The 20,102-nt window shown below is 41.3% G+C and overlaps 1 protein-coding gene across 7 annotated transcripts in view; it reads right to left on the bottom strand.

The window, feature by feature from the left end:
- The window catches only part of PPFIA2 (PPFI scaffold protein A2), a 614,806-nt gene that overhangs the window by 250,368 nt on the left and 344,336 nt on the right, over positions 1–20,102 (bottom strand). For all 7 annotated transcript variants that reach the window (XM_048835681.2, XM_048835683.2, XM_048835680.2 and 4 more), the window contains one exon: positions 5,700–5,864. In XM_048835681.2, coding sequence (XP_048691638.1) covers positions 5,700–5,864 — 165 coding nt within the window. The remainder of the gene's footprint in view (positions 1–5,699; positions 5,865–20,102) is intronic.

Genomic DNA, 20,102 nt, shown 5'->3' with positions numbered 1-20,102 from the left:
GTCGATTTTTGTGACAAAATTTTCCTCTTCTGCAGGTCCTGCATGGGAAAATGATAAACTAGCCCCAGGTTTTCAGAGGACATCTTTGCTCAAAAGGTCACAGAATGAATAGTATGTAACACCTTATTGTAAAACACTTCGGGATCTCTTCTTTACAAAAAATGAGATGTGTAAACATTCTATTAAATCAACAAGCTCTTCATGGTTGTTTCTGTGGAAGAACAAGGATTCTGTGGTATTTTGACTGCACTGAGGACATTGTGTAGCTTTTGACACCAAGAGAATCCAGAATTGGCAGTAAAACTCCAACTTTTAGGTTAAGAACCTAAAATTTAACAATTATAACACAGTTAGATATATAGAGAAGGGAAAGAAAATTGATATATGCCGTGACAAAACAAAGAGAAACAATAATTTTTTTGTATATAGTGCAAATGGAGTTTGTTGCAAAGTCGTCTTCAACTAACTCACCCACAGAAATGCTTAAAGATGTGATGTACTTAGGCTTCCCAGAAAATACATCAGGACTACAGAAGACTTTTGAATAATGTTATTAATATAATGTATGTGTGACCAATAATTTAAGACTCACATAATCCATTTTCCCCATGAGTGGTATTTTTTATAAAGCACTTAAACAAGGTAATTTTCAATGACAGCGATTAGATCCCCACTCTTGCATGTTCTTCTCATCTGTTTTATAATGTGGTCAAACTGACTGATCTTTTTTTGTCTAAACCTTGTCGGATCTAAAAAGCCCAGCAGAGTAGGCATTAGAGCCAAATCTTGCTCCCATTATAGCTACTAGGATTTGCTTATTGAGTTCAGTATAGCAGTATCAGGCCTTTAGTGAGTACACTACGTGGAATGGAGACCCTCGAAGTAATAGCCAGATGCTGCGTCAGCCGTTCTTGGGGACATGGTCAGTAGCAATGACAATGGCATTAGCATTGTTCTCTCTGAAGTTAAAGCCCCAGCATGATGCATAGGGATACTGTGTTGTTGCAACTGCCGCCTCTGAGATGACAAGCAAAACTCAGACCCTGACCACTTGTAGTTATCCCAAGGCAACTTCCACAAAAGGGTGTTATCAGCCTTGATGCCCGACCCAGAATTTCTACTTAGATATTTATAGTATGTCTAGCTGGAAAAAAAATCTCCTTTTTCAATTTTAATTGTCTCCCCCCCCCCCCCTTTCCCTTCTTAAAATACTGTGTGGCTTTGCATCAAATCCCATTACAGCAATGACTCCACTGCAGTGGCTGTTACACTGTGTAGGTAGGAATCATTGCCACCACCAGTGAAACACAACCACACTACTGTGACAGAATCTGTTGAAACACGATACAACAGTATTTTAGTGTTGTAAATTAGTGTGAGAGTTGATATTACAAAGGAAAATTTTCAATTAGGCAGAATACACACATCTGGTTAGGATTTTTGGTCAGAAAACTAAGGCCAGTCTCCTTGGGCAAAGACCCTGTCATACTTTCTCAAAAGCATTTGGAATAACTTTGTGTTTTCTGGCCAACATTCTCCCTGCAAAATAAAACCAATTTGAATGTCCAAAGGTCAGATTCTCCCCTCTGTTGCACAAGACTATATATTGAAGAGGTGAGACTGGGCCATATTCACTGGTATTGCCCAGCTGGTTTGTGTTGCTCCATTGCAGGGAGTGTGGATGGGGAAAAAAGGGTATGGCTGGTCCGTCCCTCTGTAACCCATAACAAAACTCTGCTAGTGGTTAGAACACAGATGGAGGTTTATAGGTCTCCTATTGCCTTAGAAATAATTAGCTTAGCCCTTCACCTCAAACGATAGAGGCTCATGATTTTAGATACAGGTGTACAGGTTCAATCACAGATTACTTGAGCTGGGATGTTACACACATCTAAGTGTTGTAAAAGCCATTTGGAGCTGTGGGCAGCCAGTGGAAGACAGAATGGCCTTCAGCTCTAACTTTCTTTGGCAAGAAATATGGTAATAGGACAATACAGGATATGGGGCACATGGTAGAAGTAGCTTATTGTCACCTTTATACTCTCCCTTTAATGTTTTACCAAGCATACCTTGGCCAAACCAGAGAAACTGGCTTGGTATTTTATATCTGTCTATATCTATAGATAGAGACCTGCACATACAACCAACATATATGGAGGTAATACCCATGTGAACCATTTTTCATATACCTTTGGCTCCCTCACTGCCTCTTTACCTTCTAATCTACCTCCTCCTAATCAGAGCTGCTGTAAATTGTAAAATAAGGTTTTATCTAAATCTGAATTTTCCATGGGAAAAGACAGCTTTCAGCAGAATTTTCTGCCAGGAAAAACAAAATGAAACCTTTGTTTCAGGTTAACATTATGCATCCCTCTGAGCTACAATAGTGCCCCATGGGAGTTGTAACTGAGGAAACCTCATGCCACCATTCTCTCTTATGGACCCAGCTTCTGAGCCGGACTAAATCTCCAATGATTCACCACAATCTCAATCTGTGGCTGAGCAACCATGGTTCATCACGGGACAAAAAATTTCATCTTAGGTCAACAAACTGAAATGAAACGTTTCATTTTTAAGAATGTTTAAATGTTTTGTTTTTGATGTTGAAATGAAACAGTTCCAAAGTGAATTTTTCTGACGTTTTCATTCTGTGAAAAGTTTTGATATTTCAACTTTTCATCCTATTTGGGATTAAAACAACTGTCAAAATATCAGAATTTCCCACAGTACAGTAATACCATTTTTCAATCTGTTCTCTCCTAAACTATTCTAAGGGCTTCTCTAAAAGGCAAGTTAATGTGTGGCAAATCAGGGTTTGAATTTACAGATCACTAGTTTGCTGCACACTAACTCACCCAGTAAACCCTGCTACAGTGCACTAAACGTTCTGCAGGACTTCTGAAATGGGAGTATATCACAGTGTGCTGTCAAACTGTTAGTGCACTATAGCAGGGTCAACACAGGATGTTATTGCATGGCAAGCTAGTGGGCTGTAGATTTACACGGTGTAGATTTACACTCTGGGTTACCACACACTAATGTCCCATGTAGACAAATCCGAATGTTCCATAACTCTGCTCTGAATAGCTTCAAGCAGCCACCATTCTTTTTAAAAAAATAATAATAATAAAAAAAGTCTGTTACAAAACTTTCCTTTTTCTCTACCCCAAATGTGAAATTCTCCCCTCCACCCCCAGTTAGACCTGTCCAAGGCCCAAAATTGGTAAGATTCAGCTATAGGCAAGTCACGCCTTTTCTATACATTAAAATGCCATGACCTTAAATTCAGGTAACTTGCAGCCCTGACTAGGTGGAATTAGAAGCATTATACCCTTGGAAAGGGGATAGTTCTAGCTTCTAGGGATAAGGTCTGGAATCATAGAATTGTAGGACTGGAAGAGCCCTTGAGAAGTCTTCTAGTCCAGTTCCTTGCACTAAACGCAGGACTAAGTGTTATCTAGACCACCCCAGATGGGTGTTTGTCTAACCTGCTCTTAAAAATCTCCAACAATAGAGATTCCACAACCTCCCTAGGCAATTTATTCCAGTGCTTATCCTACTCTGACAGTTAGGAAGTTTTTCCTAATGTCCAACTTAAACCACCTGCCATAAAAATAAAGGGAAGGGTAAACCCCTTTAAAATCCCTCCTGGCCAGAGGAAAAATCCTCTCACCTGTAAATGGTTAAGAAGCTAAAGGTAACCTTGCTGGCACCTGACCAAAATGACCAATGAGGAGACAAGATACTTTCAAAAGCTGGGAGGAGGGAGAAAAACAAAGAGTCTGTCTGTGTGATGCTTTTGCCAGGGACAGAATAGGAATGGAGTCTTAGAACTTAGTAAGTAATCTAGCTAGGTATGTGTTAGATTATGATTTCTTTAAATGGCTGAGAAAATAGCTGTGCTGAATAGAATGACTATTCCTGTCTGTGTGTCTTTTTTGTAACTTAAGGTTTTGCTTTGAGGGATTCTCTATGTTTTGAATCTAATTACCCTGTAAGGTATTTACCATCCTGATTTTACAGAGATGATTCTTTTTTACTTCTATTAAAAGTCGTCTTGTAAGGAAACTGAATGCTTTTTCATTGTTCTAAGATCCAAGGGTTTGGGTCTGTGGTCACCTATACAAATTGGTGAGGATTTTTACCAAACCTTCCCCAGGAAGTGGGGTGCAAGGGTTGGGAGGATTTTGGGGGGAAAGACGTGTCCAAACTATGTTTTCTCAGGAACCCAGATGAAGTTTGGTGGTGACAGTGGAAGTCCAAGGGCAGAGGGTAAAAAATAGTTTGTACCTTGGGGAAGTTTTTAACCTAAGCTGGTAAAAGTAAGTTTAGGAGGTTTTCATGCAGGTCCCCACATTTGTACCCTAGAGTTCAGAGTGGGGAAGGAATCTTGACACCACCCTTGCTGCAATTTAAACCCAAAATAAGCCCCCCCTTTTTTTCTTCAGTTGCATCATATTGTTAAAGCTCTTTATATATTAACCTCATAAAATCTCTGACATATGTTTGCTGAATTTCTGTAAATAGTATATATGGTGGTAAACTATGGCAGTTCTCAGGACTTGTTTATTCAACTAAATGCTAAAAACTACTGTGTGGCAGAAATCCTCTGCTTATATTTTTTTCAGCCTTTTAAATATCATAAACCCTACTAATCTCCAAAGGATATTACTGACAATACTTGTTTATGCAAATTATGCTAGTCAAAAGCTCACTAAACCTAACAGCTAAGAGAAGCTACTACATATTGATATACATACATACACCAATACATCTACATAAACTTCCTTAAAATTCATGTTAATAATGTTTACCTTAATAAAATATCACTCCTTGCTAGCTAAACACAGATACACTTTAGGCTAGACTTTAAATATGTGCAGGTGACTTTCACGTAACATAACACCTGCTAGTCAAATCCAATATGAAGAGACCTAACCTGCAATGTTCGACACTTCTAATAACAATGAAAAAACATTCTATTCTTTGAATATAACTAATGTATTCATAAAGTTGTGTGGACTACTGCTCCTCAAATATTAATTTGTGGTGAGTATTTTCAAACTCTTGCGGGACTTACACAAAAACAGGTGTACAATTACATTTAAGAAATCTGTACAATGAATACTATAAAAATTCCCTGGCATTCAGAGTGCTACATTCCAGATCAAAACCTTTATTACACATAGTAAGCTTTTTTTAAAAAGTCAAGTACTAATGTCTAGTTAGGAGAGAGAACTGATGTTGCTACCTCTTTATTCACAATTCCGCTGCAGGGAATTGCAATTTGAGATGCCCATATTTTCTCAGCAATCACTTGCTTCTTGAAATACACAACACAGACTAGCATCTCCATGTGTGAGAGAGATGTTTGCTTCATGCTAAATGGAGAGAGGTGTTTATGCCAGTGATGTAACTTTCATGGACTGTTTTATAACAAATTACTAGTGGCCACAAATAAGTTATGATCTAATTTTTATGTAAAATCCTTACTAACCGCCCCCAGAATGAAGCTAAGAAATGAAATATGAACGTTTCAGTTGTTAGTCATGCCTTGTCAAAGATTTTCTTTGGATATGCTACTCTCAGTATGTACAGTACACTCCAAGAACTGAGAAACAATACTGCTGCTCTGCTGTATCGTAAGTGTGGTAAAGCAAGGAGATAACCTGCTGAGTAAGCTTCTTTCCATACTGTACCTTTTCATCCAAAGCCTTATGGTGCTCAAACAAAGATTTCAGTGCTTTGAGAACTTCAACTTCACTTGAAACTCCTGAGGGGGACTGTGCTTGCCGTTTCACTACCGTCATCCTCAGAGACCTTTCATGTCTTGAAACAAGGCACTCCAAATGCTCCAGTAACAGCTGTTGGGTTTAAACATAAAGGGACATCATTCATTTGTACCTAAAGGTCAGAAGCATTACAATTACAAACTGCACACTACCAAATGACATGGCCTTGGCAACCTCCCTAGCTGAGGACTCTCTTAAAGATACTGCCAGCATTCCCTGACTCCAAGTCAGAACACAAAAGAAAATGAATTTTATTCAGATCTTCTTAAACTGCTGTGCACATTTGAAAACAACAAAATTGCTCTACTTAGATTTATTGTTGCCTGTCTAAAATCCACTTAATGTATTTAATTTTTTTTAGTCACAGTAATTAATGGAATGTTAATAACAAAAACAACTAATATAGCTAACCAACTAGTGCAGTCTATAATTAATGCCTGAAAATCAGTCACCTAATTGTAATTTGTTTCATTTCTACTAAAACTGCATTAACAGAGAATGCAAAAACAAGCAATGTATTTTCATTAAAGTTTTAAAACACTGTATTTATTCTAAATGCATGTTGCATAGCTAATGGTGCATGTTAATATGGCAAGCTCTAAAATATTCACTGTTTAGTTATGGAATGTGAAATGTCCACAAATGTTGCTAAATACATTCTTTGATTTCTAGCCTACATTCAGCTGAAGAAAATACTAGAATAATATTTTTACAGACCTCTTTTTGGTGATTTAAAAATAGATTTTCAATATAAGGTATATCAGTGTTATCGCAGTAGGATCTGAGCATGCAAGCGGTTAGTTTTATTTATATTAAAAGAGAGTGGCTACCTTCAAGAGTCATACTGTATAATAAGAATACTTTAATTACAGTAATCACAATAGTATTCCTTTTCAATATGCAATTATATCTAATTCATATAACTGAAAGCTTAAAAGTTACATGACTGATTTACTTATTACTCCTTTGATGTGGTTCTTTATACATCTACTATTAGAACACATCTATTTACTACATATATGTTTGCATATATTTATTCTCAGTCATGTAGTTAACTTTGCAGTCTTATGCTTTTGTCATACCTGTTATCACTAACTCATAAGCATAATTGAACTATAATGGCAATGTAACTATACTGAATTTATGGTATCCTTAATAAAAGGGGAATGACTCATGTTTACCATTACTGTACTTTAAAAACACGTCCTGCTTGCATCCTGCCAGTAGTTTACAACCATTTACCAAACACATATGTAAGATTACATGAGGTTAATATATAAAGAACTTTAGCAATACCACACAGCTGAAGAAAAAGAACATGTTTTGCCATTCTGGAATTAAGAAAGCAGATTAACAAAAGCAATCCACATGAAAAGACGTGCATGAGCTTGTTCCACTGCAATGGTGGGCAACCTGCGGGCCGCACGCAGCCCATCAGGCTAATTCGCTGGTGGGCCACAAGACAGTTTGTTTACATTGACTGTCTGAAGGCATGGCCGCCCACAGCTCCCAGTGGCTGTGGTTCACTGTTCCCAGCCAATGGGCTCCGCAGAAAGCAGTGCAGGTCGCAGGGAGGTGCTGGCCACCGCTTCCCACAGCTCCCATTGACTGGAAATGGCGAACCACAGCCACTGGGAGCTACAGGCACCTGTGCCTGCTGATGGTCAATGTAAACAAACTGTCTCACGGCCCACAAGCGAATTACCCTGACAGACCACAGGTTGCCCACCACTGCTCTACTGAGTCCCTGGCTGATGTAACACAAGTTGAGGGAAGGCAAATGCAGGCTTTTTGTGACAGCTTTGGCAAGCAGCTTTAAGGTGCAAATGGGTTTGGAGCCCCACCCAGCAAAGGTTGATGAGGGGCCACGCTAAAGCACTGCTTTCTTAAATGTGGGCCTAAATTAGAGCATCTCCAGGCCATGCTTCTTCCTAGGCCAGTGACTCTTAATTGCTGCACCACTTTACTGGAGTCTCAACAATCTGACCCAATCATAGAAGATTAGGATTGGAAGAGACCTCAGGAGGTATCTAGTCCAACCTCCTGCTCAAAGCAGGACCAACCCCAACTAAATCATCCCAGCCAGGGCTTTGTCAAGCAAGGGCCTTAAAAAACCTTTACGGATGGAGATCTACCACCTCCCTAGGTAACCCATTCCAGTGCTTCACCACCCTCCTAGTGAAATTGTTTCCTAATATCCAACCTAGATATCCCCCCCGCCCCCACTGCAACTTGAGACCATTATTCCTTATTCTGTCATCTGCCATCACTGAGGACAGCCTAGCTCCACCACTGAGAACAGCCTAGTTCCTCTTTGGAACCCCCCTTCAGGTAGTTGAAGGCTGCTATCAAATCACCCCCTCACTCTTTTCTTATGCAGACTAAATAACCCCAGTTCCCTCAGCTTCTCCGCGTAAGTCATGTGCCCCAACCCCCTAATCATTTTCGTTGCCGTCCGCTGGACTCTCTCCAATTTGTCTTTTCTGTGGGGGGCAGACCAAAATGAGACGCAATACTCCAGGTGTCTCTGCCTCTCCCCCGAGCTTTGTGTCATCTGCGAACTTGCTGAGGGTGCAATTCATCCCATCATCCAAATCCTTGATAAAGATTTTGAACAAAACCAGCCCCAGGACCGACCCCTAGGACACTCCGCTTGATACCAGTTGCTAACTAGACATCAAGCCTGACAATCTAGCCAGCTTTCGATCCACCTTTATAGTCCATACATCCAATCCATACCTTTTTAACTTGCTGGCAAGAATACTGTGGGAGACCATATCAAAAGCTTTGCTAAGGTCACGATATATCCCATCCACCGCTTTCCCCATAACCACAGAACCAGTTATCTCATCATAGAAGGCAATCGGGTTGGTCAGGCAGACCCTACATTTCACAGTTATTACACAAATATTTAGTTAACTAGAACCTTAACTTAAAGGTAACATTAAAGATTAAATATGTATAATAGTAAAAAACCAAAAACAACAACCCAACCCCCTAGTATTTGAATAGAAAATGACATTTAAGAGACCGATAACTATTCAAATACCCTCACACTTAATCATAAAATCTGTTAAATTAATGTACCTGTGAAAAATATTCTTTTGCATATTTTCTCATATAAAGAGAAATAAACTGACATCATAGGCAAGTGTTGACAGAACCATGGGGAATTATATACTCCTTGCAAACATTCAACATCTGTTCTTACTGCATTGCTTATGGAAGGGTTTCAGCTAATAGTTGTTCATTTTTCTGGAAATTCACTCTGAACACTGCCATTTTCCAGACTGCTAGTCACATGAATGCTCAAGAGGACATGTGCACATTCTCTGGTGGCTTAACAGGGAGTTTAATTATGCTTTTCAATAGAAATCGACTCCCTACTGAGAGTCCCATATTTCCCCCCCTCGCACAATCTATGAAGATGATGATTATGGCAGGGTTAAGTTGACTGACTTGAAGGCCTTATTAAATGACACCCCCAAAGGATCATCCAATGGTTAGAGTACTAGCCTGGACCATGGGTAGAATGGGGGTTCAATTTTCTGCTCCACTACAGACTTCCTGTGTGGCCCTGGGCAAGTCATTTAGCAGCTTAGTGCCTCAGTTTCCTATCTGTAAAAAAGGGGATGTGAATATAAATATTGAAAAGGAGTGCAAAGTGCTCAGATACCATGGCAATAGGGACCACATATCTACCTAAGATAGATATTGTAGATGTTCATGGGGGGCAAGGGATATTTAGGGTATGATTAGGGGAGGTAAATTATAGTATTTGTCTTCAGGATACTGTAAGGATTGCCTGTTCTATTTATCCCTAGGCACAAGAATGCGCCTCAGCTTTTTCTGGGGTAGGGTGGTTCTGCAAAGTGTTCCAGCATGACCACATGGCTAAATTTCACAGTGGGCCTAGATTTTTCACCTCTAAGTTTATATTCCTGAAAAATTCCAATACTAATCTTCAGCCAGCTGGCCCACTTCTTCCTGTGTTGTGAACCTCTGTTGTTCCACTAGAAACCTATAGTCACCTGAACAAGTGAAGAGAGAATCTAAACTGGAGTGCGAGCTCTACATTGTTTCTTGACCACTTTTCTTTTCCTTCAATATATCAGGTGTTTTTGTCTTTTGATTTTCAGTTAGAGACAAATCTGAAGCTCCATTTACATTTATAAATGGCTACTTGTTGATCATTTCTTCTTAAGGAATATGTTTTGAACCAACTGCTACATATCCAGGTAGGCAGCAGAGGTGTAGCAAATTGTCATGTTAATGATCCTCTGCTTAAAATCTTTTATAATGGCCCTAAATTGCAAAAATAGAGTCTAATGTATAAGAATTATATACTTCCTGGTTCAGAGCTCAGACTGCAGCGTTTTTTCCATGGCTGTTAAAGTGGATATTCAGATTTGTAATCAAACCAATTATACGAGTTCCATTTCAAGTACATTCAACAATTCAAAATGTCAACCATCTTTAATATTGTTCACTCTTCTAACACTTCAAAAAGCTGAACTTTCATATGATTATTAGCCATATTTGATAATAGGAACGAAAACTAGTGGGGGGGGGGGTGAACCCATCAGCTTGTCTGAGTTTTCCCTGAGAATACTGTCGAGCAAATGTAAAAGCTTAATTTTTTCTCCATATCCATTTTTTCCCTTTCTTGTAGCTTTAGGAAGTAAACAAGCATTCAGTGTTTTGTTTTATTTCATGTGAACATTTGTATGGCAGTAAAAACAAAAAATGTTAATCCATTAACAAAAAGCTTAAAATCAAAGGCCACATTTTCAAAAGAGCTCAGTGCCCACAACTGGAGGCCACATTTTTAAGAAAGCTCAGCTCCAACTTAGGCAGCTGCATGACGTGCCCATTTTAAAAATGGTCTGCCACCAACCATGGAGCAGGCCACTTCATGTAGGAACCTAAATGGAAGGACAGCTCTTGATTACTTGATGATGTAAGCTGTTTTCTGAGGTCTTTTGAAAACGTGGCCACAAATTTTCAACTAAGTATAATCAATTATCAAAGCAGAAATATACAACAATGTGAACAGAAGCCTTTTGTTTCTAATAATATTTTCAATATTAGTGTGTGGTGAGAATCAAACCAGTTAACCACATCGTATCTTCCCCAGATGTCTCCTTAACCAGAAAACATGCCATATCTGTAACACATTTTATTGTGAACCAATGAAGGCTCAGGAAAATTTATCCCATGTTCCATTGTGCACAATGATACCTGTAGGGTTGCTGGGTGTCCGGTTTTCAGCTGGAACACCCAGTTGAAAAGGGAGCCTGGCAGCTCCGGTCAGCACTGCTGTCTGGGAGGTAAAAAGTGTGGTCAGCAGCGCAGCAAGGCTAAGGTAGCTTCCCTGTCTGCCATGGCTCCGCATAGCTCCCGGAAGCAGTGGCATGTCCCCACTCCGGCTCCAATGCATAGGTGCAGCCAGGGAACCAATGGGAAGTGCAGGGGCGGTGCCTGCAATGAGGCAGTGCAGAGAACCAGGTGGCCATGTTGCCGCAGAGGAGCCAGAAGGGGGACATGCTGCTGCTTCTGGGAGCTGCTTGAGGTTAGCGCTGCCTGGAGCCTGCACCCCTCACCCTTTCCCATGCCCAAACCCCTCAGCCCCAGCCCAGAGTGCCCTCCCACACCCTGAACCCCACTTTTACAGCTCCATGCCAGAAATGGCACCCCCAGCCCAGTGCCTGTACCCCCTCCCACAACCCAACCCCCAGCCTCAGCCCAGAGCCCCCTCCCATACTCCAAACACACCTCAGCTCCACCCCCACTCCCAGTCCAGGGCCCCGTCTTGCACTCCAAACCCATCATCCCTGGCCCTAACCCAGAGCATGTGCCCTCAGCTGGAGCCCTCAACCCCCTTAGCCAGCCTAATTAAAATGAGGGAAGGTGAGGAGAGCGAGCGACAGAGGAATAGGGGGGGATGGAGTGAGTGGGGGCGGGGCCTCTGATAAGGGGCATGGCATGGGCGGGGCCACGGAGGAGCAGGGCAGAGGCGGGGCAAGGGTGTTTGGTTTTGTGCGAGTAGAAAGTTGGCAACCCTAGATATCTTGTTACTTCATTCAAACAATACCATACATGAAGATCTATACGATTACATTCCTGAAGCACATGTCGGCAGAATCCAGTAAAATTTGATGTCACAACGGTTTTGCAAAAGAGGTGGTCTTAGAATCACAGCATACCAGGTCTGTTAAGAACAGCTTTTGAATTTTTTAAAAATGATAATTAATGGTTCACTTTAATCAGTGTCATGAGGTGCTGCAGACAGCCTGCTCTTTCACACTGTGTCATGCTGCGCCGACATTAGAACTGCCATTGGGATAGCTGCATGGCCAAAAAAAAAAAAAAAAGGAAAGAAAACAGAGTTCTGCAGCAAGCGGTCTGAATTTATCCAGGCAAAGTATCAAATTGTTGCTAAGATTTTTCTATTGGAAAAACAATTTTTTTCCAATGCATTATAATGAATTAAAAAATGTACAAATGAACTGTACTCTTATGATTTGTGTGTCATAAGATCCCCAGGATGGAATTCATTATTATCTATTGCTGGTAGAGCTACACTTTAAACCCCACAGTGTTAGCAAGCAAGTTGAATTACCATGGTGTGTTTAGAAATCCTGAGTTCTGGTGACCACAAAGTGAAAAGATGTCTTCGCTGTTTTTAAAAAACAAACAAATCCCAACCCCACCTGTTTAAGAATGAATTGAACACCTTTTAAAAAGTTTAATAAAAACAAAAGCCACATGTATGGAGAGGGCATTTCTAGGATTTCCATAATTTTCTTCATATATTGTGTAGACAATTAAGACACTATATCAGCAAGGCACTGATGCATGTGCTCGATTTTCATGGAACAGAAATACATGCGTAAAGTTAGCTGAATTAGGGCCTTAACCAGGAAACCTACTCATTTACATATGTCAGCAATGACAAGTGGACTGAGTTTAGCCAAATGTACAGTTGTTTTATGCATTATGAGCTGGCCCATTAACTGCGTAAATTTGAACACGTGAATGTGTTTTGAAGGTTTGAGGCTTTAGTCAGTACACTAAAATCAATGGGGTTACTCACAGGTTGTAGGCTTTGCAGGAGCTGGGCTTTAGTAAATTAAAAAAATCTCTCTAATATTTATTTACAGAATATTTCTCTTTAATTCCAATAGGCCATTTTAGAAAATTGTCAAAACAGCAACAGAATAATACACACTTTGAGCAACGGGATGAGAGACGGAGGACTCAAGGGGGAAATCAAGAGAGAAAAACTGGGGGGAAAGTGGGCAGAGGTATAGAAAACTAGAAGTAAAGGAAATGTAGGGAAAAAAATAGTGGTGGAGGAAAATGGATGGGGTGAAGAGAGGATGAAAAAATACACTTTGAAGAAACATGGATCCTGAATAAGACAGAAGGAAAGATATCTCAAGAGAAAGTAGAGTTCAGGGAAAGAAAGAAAAAATAAAGTTATTTATTTATTTTATTAATTGATTTTATTAGAAAGTGAGGTTGGTTGATTGTTTCAAAGCAATGATCTAATACTTGTTTAACTATTCACATTAAATCAGGAAAGAGTACATTTCCCCATCCTTCTGCTCAAGAAGAATTGTACAAAGCATTTCACGTATATTTTCAACAGCTTTTGTTCTGAAAAGCTGGCAGCTATGTAATTGGTTAGATTAAATAGCACTAAAACACACACTCTCTGCCTGAAGCAACTCCTCATGCATCTTGCTTTTTTATTTGATTTGGCAAATGTGTTTAATATGGGTGGGACCAGATTTTCAAAAGCAACTTCGTGATTTAGGAGTGCAATTCCTATTGAAAGTTAGTCAATGAGACTTGCTCTTCTGAATCACTTAGGTACTTCCTACCCTATGTTGTTACATTTATATTCAAATAATCATTTTATCAATGTGTGTCCCAGCATTTTCTAAATATCTGAATCCTACTGAAATTGTCCTAAATATGATTATTTTATAGTAAATCACAAAGGCCTAACATATAGCAAAAGTTTTTTTTATGAAAATACCAGCCCTTAATCTTTAGTTGCAGATGACTACTTGTTTGATATTGGCCAGGAAAGACCATTAACCTAAAGATACTGAGATATATACTCTTTGAAAGCATCATAAAAAGCTAATACAATGAGTTCTGATCTTATTGTTGTAGTATAGTATATAAATTAGTTACCATCTCATTGATGTCCCTTCTGGGCAGGTTAATACTAAGCTGGTTGTAGTCTGGAGTTGCAGGCTTGTTGACGGCAATGACCAGGGAGATAGTTGTATATGGATTCATAATCAGACCAGATTGGCCATCAGCCATGCACTAAACAGAGCCAACTAGACAATGTCATCTGCATATTGGAGATATTGAAGCAGAATGGTGTTCTGCTAAACACCACCACCAGCTGCCCCCTGAAGCTTTTCCATCAGCCGATCAATGCCAATATTCAACGATGGTGACAGAACACAGCCTGGCCAAACTCATGTGGAAATAGGAAACCATGCCATGTATCTATTGATGTTGTGTACATGGCAATTTTCAAATACTTGGGAAGCGTCCTAGGCAGTCCTGGAAGATGCTCAAAAGATGTAGACGCTCATATAGCAGGCAACTGTGCAATGTTTTGAGCCCTTCTGTCTCCTCTGTGAAGATCTGTAATATGGGCAGTGAAACATGGGTGCTGAGAGAGGCTGAAAAGTGGAAAACTGACATTTTCAATTATCTTCGTCAATTGCTCCATATTAGGTGACAAGACAAGATCAGCAATGATATTCATAGTGGAATTCATAGTGGAAGCCAACAACCACCCCTATTAGTACTGGTTTGGTTTCGGTGGCTTTCTTGGTACAAACCTATTAGGATGGAAGACCAACACATTACAAAGTTTACCAAGGAATACTACTGTGATAGATATGGCAATTTCCTGCTATAACCTTGAAAAAAATTGAATTAAGTTAAGGTATCTTTGGAGTCCATTGTATTAAATGTAATGTATAAATTATTGTGGATCAGGATGTCTAAAAGACTATATTGAACAATGTGGCAGACAAGAATGGTCTTTTGGGACAATACCTGTGAAATGGATTCTTTGTGTGGGTTTACTTAGATTTATTGCTCTGAAAACACAACACTATATTCATTTTCACAGTCAAGTCTCTTAAAAACATGAATGTTTTAAATGGTGTGTCTTTTTGAGATAAGGTAATCTGTATCTGGTATTTATACATGAGGGAGGTGTTCTGGTCTAGAAAAGACATTCTTATGGGTTTCGCAAAAAGAAAAGGAGTACTTGTGGCACCTTAGAGACTAATCAATTTATTTGAGCATGAGCTTTCATGAGCTACAGCTCACTTCATCAGATGCATACCGTGGAAACTGCAGCAGACTTTATATATACACAGAGAATATGAAACAATACCTCCTCCCACCCCACTGTCCTTATGGGTTTGTCTCTTGACCCAAGATCCTTAGAGTTATCATCTGTCTGCCATAGAAATTAACTTTGATTCCAAAGCACAAATTTCAATAACCAATCCATATTTTAAACATAGCACAGAAGGAAATGTGAACCAGCTGAGCGGCAAACAGCAGAGAGACTAACAGAGGGAGTTTGCCTGGGATCTGTCTGAGAGGAGGTATGCTAAGGGCTGCATTAGGGAGGCTGTGTTGGTGAGTATCTGAGTGTCTGTTGTGGAGACAGTTTGACCGTGTGCTTGAGTGGTTGTTTGAAAAGTGTGAATTGGGAGTTCTTTGTTCCAGGTGAGTGGGCCTTGAGTGGGCCTGACTGTTATAAAAAGCCAGTCAGCTGCAAACCAGCTGAGTGGCGAACAGCAGAGAGGCTAACAGAGAGAGTTTGCCTGGGGAGTGCCCACTGAGGCTTACATCTTGCCGGCTTCTCTGAGTAGTCACTACAACTCCTGCCGCCCTGACTGGGAAAACCGAGAAGTCCGTTGCTTGCCAGGAGCTAGGATTCATGATGTGACGGAGAGGCTGCTGAGACTTATCAAGCCCTCGGATCGCTACCCCTTCCTGCTTCCCCACGTGGGCACCAATGATACTGCCAAGAATGACCTTGAGCATGCTATGTGGCTTTGGGAAGATGGATAAAGGAGTTTGAGGCACAAGTGGTGTTCTCATCCATCCTCCCCGTGGAAGGAAAAGGCCTGGGTAGAGACCGTCGAATCGTGGAAGTCAACATATGGTTACGCAGGTGGTGTCTGAGAGAAAGCTTTGGATTCTTTGACCATGGGATGGTGTTCCAACAAGGAGGAGCGCTAGGCAGAGAAGGGTTCCACCTAACACGAAGATGCTTTTCCCTCTCTTCAAGCAGGCTGGCTAACCTAGTGAGGAGGGCTTTAAACAACTAGGTTCACCGGGGGAAGGAGACCAAAGCCCTGAGGCAAGTGGAGACGTGGGATACTGGGAGGAAGCATGAGCAGGAGAGCGCGAGAGGGGAGGGTTCCTGCCTCATACTAAGAAAGCAGGACAAACAGGAAGTTATCTCAAGTGCCTATACACAAATGCAAGAAGCCTGGGAAACAAGCAGGGAGAACTGGAAGTCCTGGCACAGTCAAGGAATTATGATGTGATTGGAATAACAGAGACTTGGTGGCATAACTCACATGACTGGAGTACTGTCATGGATGGATATAAACTGTTCAGGAAGGACAGGCAGGGCAGAAAAGGTGGAGTTGCATTGTGTATAAGAGAGCAATATGACTGCTCAGAGCTCCGGTATGAAACTGCAGAAAAACCTGAGAGTCTCTGGATTAAGTTTAGAAGTGTGAGCAACAAGGGTGATGTCATGGTGGGAGTCTGCTATAGACCACCGGACCAGAGGGATGAGCTGGACGAAGCTTTCTTCCAGCAACTAATGGAAGTTACTAGATCACAGGCCCTGGTTCTCTTGGGGGACTTCAATCACCCTGATATCTGCTGGGAGAGCAATACAGCAGTGCACAGAGAATCCAGGAAGTTTTTGGAAAGTGTAGGGGACAATTTCCTGGTGCAAGTGCTGGAGGAACCAGCTAGGGGCAGAGCTCTTCTTGACCTGCTGCTCACAAACCGGGAAGGATTAGTAGGGGAAGCAGAAGTGGATGGGAACCTGGGAGGCAGTGACCATGAGATGGTCAAGTTCAGGATCCTGACACAGGGAAGAAAGGAGAGCAGCAGAATACGGACCCTGGACTTCAGAAAAGCAGACTTTGACAACCACAGGGAATTGATGGGCAGGATCCCCTGGGAAAAAAACAGGAGGGGGAAAGGAGTCCAGGAGAGCTGGCTGTATTTTAAAGAATCCTTATTGAGGTTACAGGGACAAACCATCCCGATGTGTAGAAAGAATAGTAAATATGGCAGGCGACCAGCTTGGCTTAACAGTGAAAACCTTGCTGATCTTAAACACAAAAAAGAAGCTTACAAGAAGTGGAAGATTGGACAAATGACCAGGGAAGAGTGTAAAAATATTGCTCGGGCATGCCCAAGCAAAATCAGGAAGGCCAAATAACACCTGGAGTTGCAGCTAGCAAGAGAGTAACAAGAAGGGTTTCTTCAGGTATGTTAGCAACAAGAAGAAAGTCAAGGAAAGTGTGCGCCCCTTACTGAATGAGGGAGGCCACCTAATGACACAGGATGTGGAAAAAGCTGAAGTACTCAATGCTTTTTTTGCCTCTGTCTTCACGAACAAGGTCAGCTCCCAGACTACTGCACTGGGCAGCACAGCATGGGGAGGAGGTGACCAGCCCTCGGTGGAGAAAGAAGTGGTTCGGGATTATTTAGAAAAGCTGGACAAGCACAAGTCCATGGGGCTGGATGCGCTGCATCCGAGAGTGCTAAAGGAGTTGGCAGATGTGATTGCAGAGCCATTGGCCATTATCTTTGAAAACTCATGGCGATCGGGGGAGGTCCTGGACGACTGGAAAAAGGCTAATGTAGTGCCCATCTTTTAAAAAGGGAAGAAGGAGGATCCTGGGAACTACAGGCCAGTTAGCCTCATCTCAGTCCCTGAAAAAATCATGGAGCAGGTCCTCAAGGGATCAATTCTGAAGCACTTAGAGGAGAAGAAAGTGATCAGGAACAGTCAGCATGGATTCACGAAGGGCAAGTCATACCTATCTAATTGCCTTCTATGACAAGATAACTGGCTCTGTGGATGAGGGAAAAGCAGTGGACGTGGTGTTACTTGACGTTAGCAAAGCTTTTGACACGGTCTCCTACAGTATTAATGCCAGCAAGTTAAAGAAGTATGGGCTGAATGAATGGACTATAAGGTGAATAGAAAGCTAGCTACATTGTTGAGCTCAACGAGTAGTGATCAATGGCTCCATGTCTAGTTGGCAGCCAGTATCAAGTGGAGTGCCCCAGGGGTCGGTCCTTGGGCCGGTTTTCTTCAATATCTTCATAAATGATCTGGAGGATGGTGTGGATTGCACCCTCAGCAAGTTTGCAGATGACACTAAACTGGGAGGAGAGGTAGATACACTGGAGAGTAGGGATAGGATACAGAGGGCCCTAGACAAATTAGAGGATTGGGCCAAAAGAAATCTGATGAGGTTCAATAAGGACAAGTGCAGCATCCTGCACTTAGGACAGAAGAATCCCATGCACCGCTACAGACTAGGGACCGAATGGCTAGGCAGCAGTTGTACAGAAAAGGACCTAGGGGTTACAGTGGATGAGAAGCTGGATATGAGTCAACAGTCAACAAGAAGGCCAATGGCATTTGGGGATGTATAAGTAGGGGCATTGCCAGCAGATCGAGGGACGTGATCGTTCCCCTCGATTCGACATTGGTGAGGCCTCATCTGGAGTACTGTGTCCAGTTTTGGGCCCCACACTTCAAGAAGGATGTGGATAAATTGGAGAGAGTCCAGCGAAGGGCAACAAAAATGATTAGGGGCCTGGAACACATGACTTATGAGGAGAGGCTGAGTGAACAGGATTGTTTCGTCTGTGGAAGAGAAGAATGAAGGGGGATTTGATAGCTGCTTTCAACTACCTGAAAGGGGGTTCCAAAGAGGATGGCTCTAGACTGTTCTCAGTGGTAGCAGATGATAGAACGAGGAGTAATGGTCTCAAGTTGCAGTGGGGGAGATTTAGGTTGGATATTAAGAAAAACTTTCACTAGGAGGGTGGTGAAACACTGGAATTCGTTACCTAGGGAGGTGGTGGAATCTCCTTCCGTAGAAGTTTTTAAGGTCAGGCTTGACAAAGCCCTGGCTGGGATGATTTAGTTGGGGATTGGTCCTGCTTTGAGCAGGGGGTTGGACTAGATGACCTCCTGAGGTCCCTTCCAACCCTGATATTCTACGATTCTGTGAAATAGTATAAAGTTAAAACAAGGTAAAGTTTAAAATGCAGCTTATCTGAGTTTGTATAACACACCTTTAGGGATAATAAACATGGTATTATGACTAAAGAGGGTTTATCTTCCTGACGTTTTCTTGACCTTGGTGACAGAAAACAGAAACCTCACACAATTTCTTTAACCAGGCTGAACATTTTATAACACAACTAAAATGTCCACAGCTATATTATATTCTCAAACACCTGGCTATAACATACTTGTAGCTATATCTTAATATTCAGAAAAGATGCAAACAAGTTTGTAACAACCTAATCTTAAAAATAAGTTACAAGAAGAACAGCCATACTGAGTCAGAACAAAGGTCCATCTAGTCCAGTATTGTGTCTTCCAACAGTGGCCAATGCCAGGTGCCCCAGAGGGATTGAACAGAACAGGTAATCATCAAGTGATCCAACCCCTGCCGCCCATTCTCAGCTGGCAAACAGAGGCTAGGGACATCATCCCTGCTCATACTGTTTAATAGCTGTTGATGGACCTATCCTCCATGAATTTATCTAGTTCTTTTTTAACCCTGTTCTAGTCTTGGCCTTCATAACATCCTCTGGCAGAGTTCCACAGGGTGACTTGCGTTGGGTGAAGAAATACTTCCAGACCAATGATACAAAAATGAAATGTAGATAAGATCTAAATCAGGAACTCTGAGCTTCTCCTCCCACTCTTAATAATCTCTCAGTTTATGGAAGCTGTTCCAACCTCCTAATAATTTTTCTTGCCCTTTTCTGTACCTTTACCTATTCCAATATATCTTTTTTGAGATGGGAAAACCACATCTGCACGCAGTATTCAAGATGTGGGAGTATCCTGGATTTATATAGTGGCATTATGACCTTTTCTGTCTTATTATCTATTCCTTTCCTAATTGATCCTAACATTCTGTTAGCTTTTTTTGACTGCCGCTGCAGATTGAGTGGATGTTTTCA

Source organism: Caretta caretta, chromosome 1 (genome assembly GCF_965140235.1).
Source record: "Caretta caretta isolate rCarCar2 chromosome 1, rCarCar1.hap1, whole genome shotgun sequence".
In the NCBI taxonomy this organism is placed as follows: domain Eukaryota; kingdom Metazoa; phylum Chordata; order Testudines; family Cheloniidae; genus Caretta; species Caretta caretta.
The sequence above is the reverse complement of the archived record's forward strand: the minus strand, read 5'-3'. Positions and strand labels throughout refer to the sequence as shown.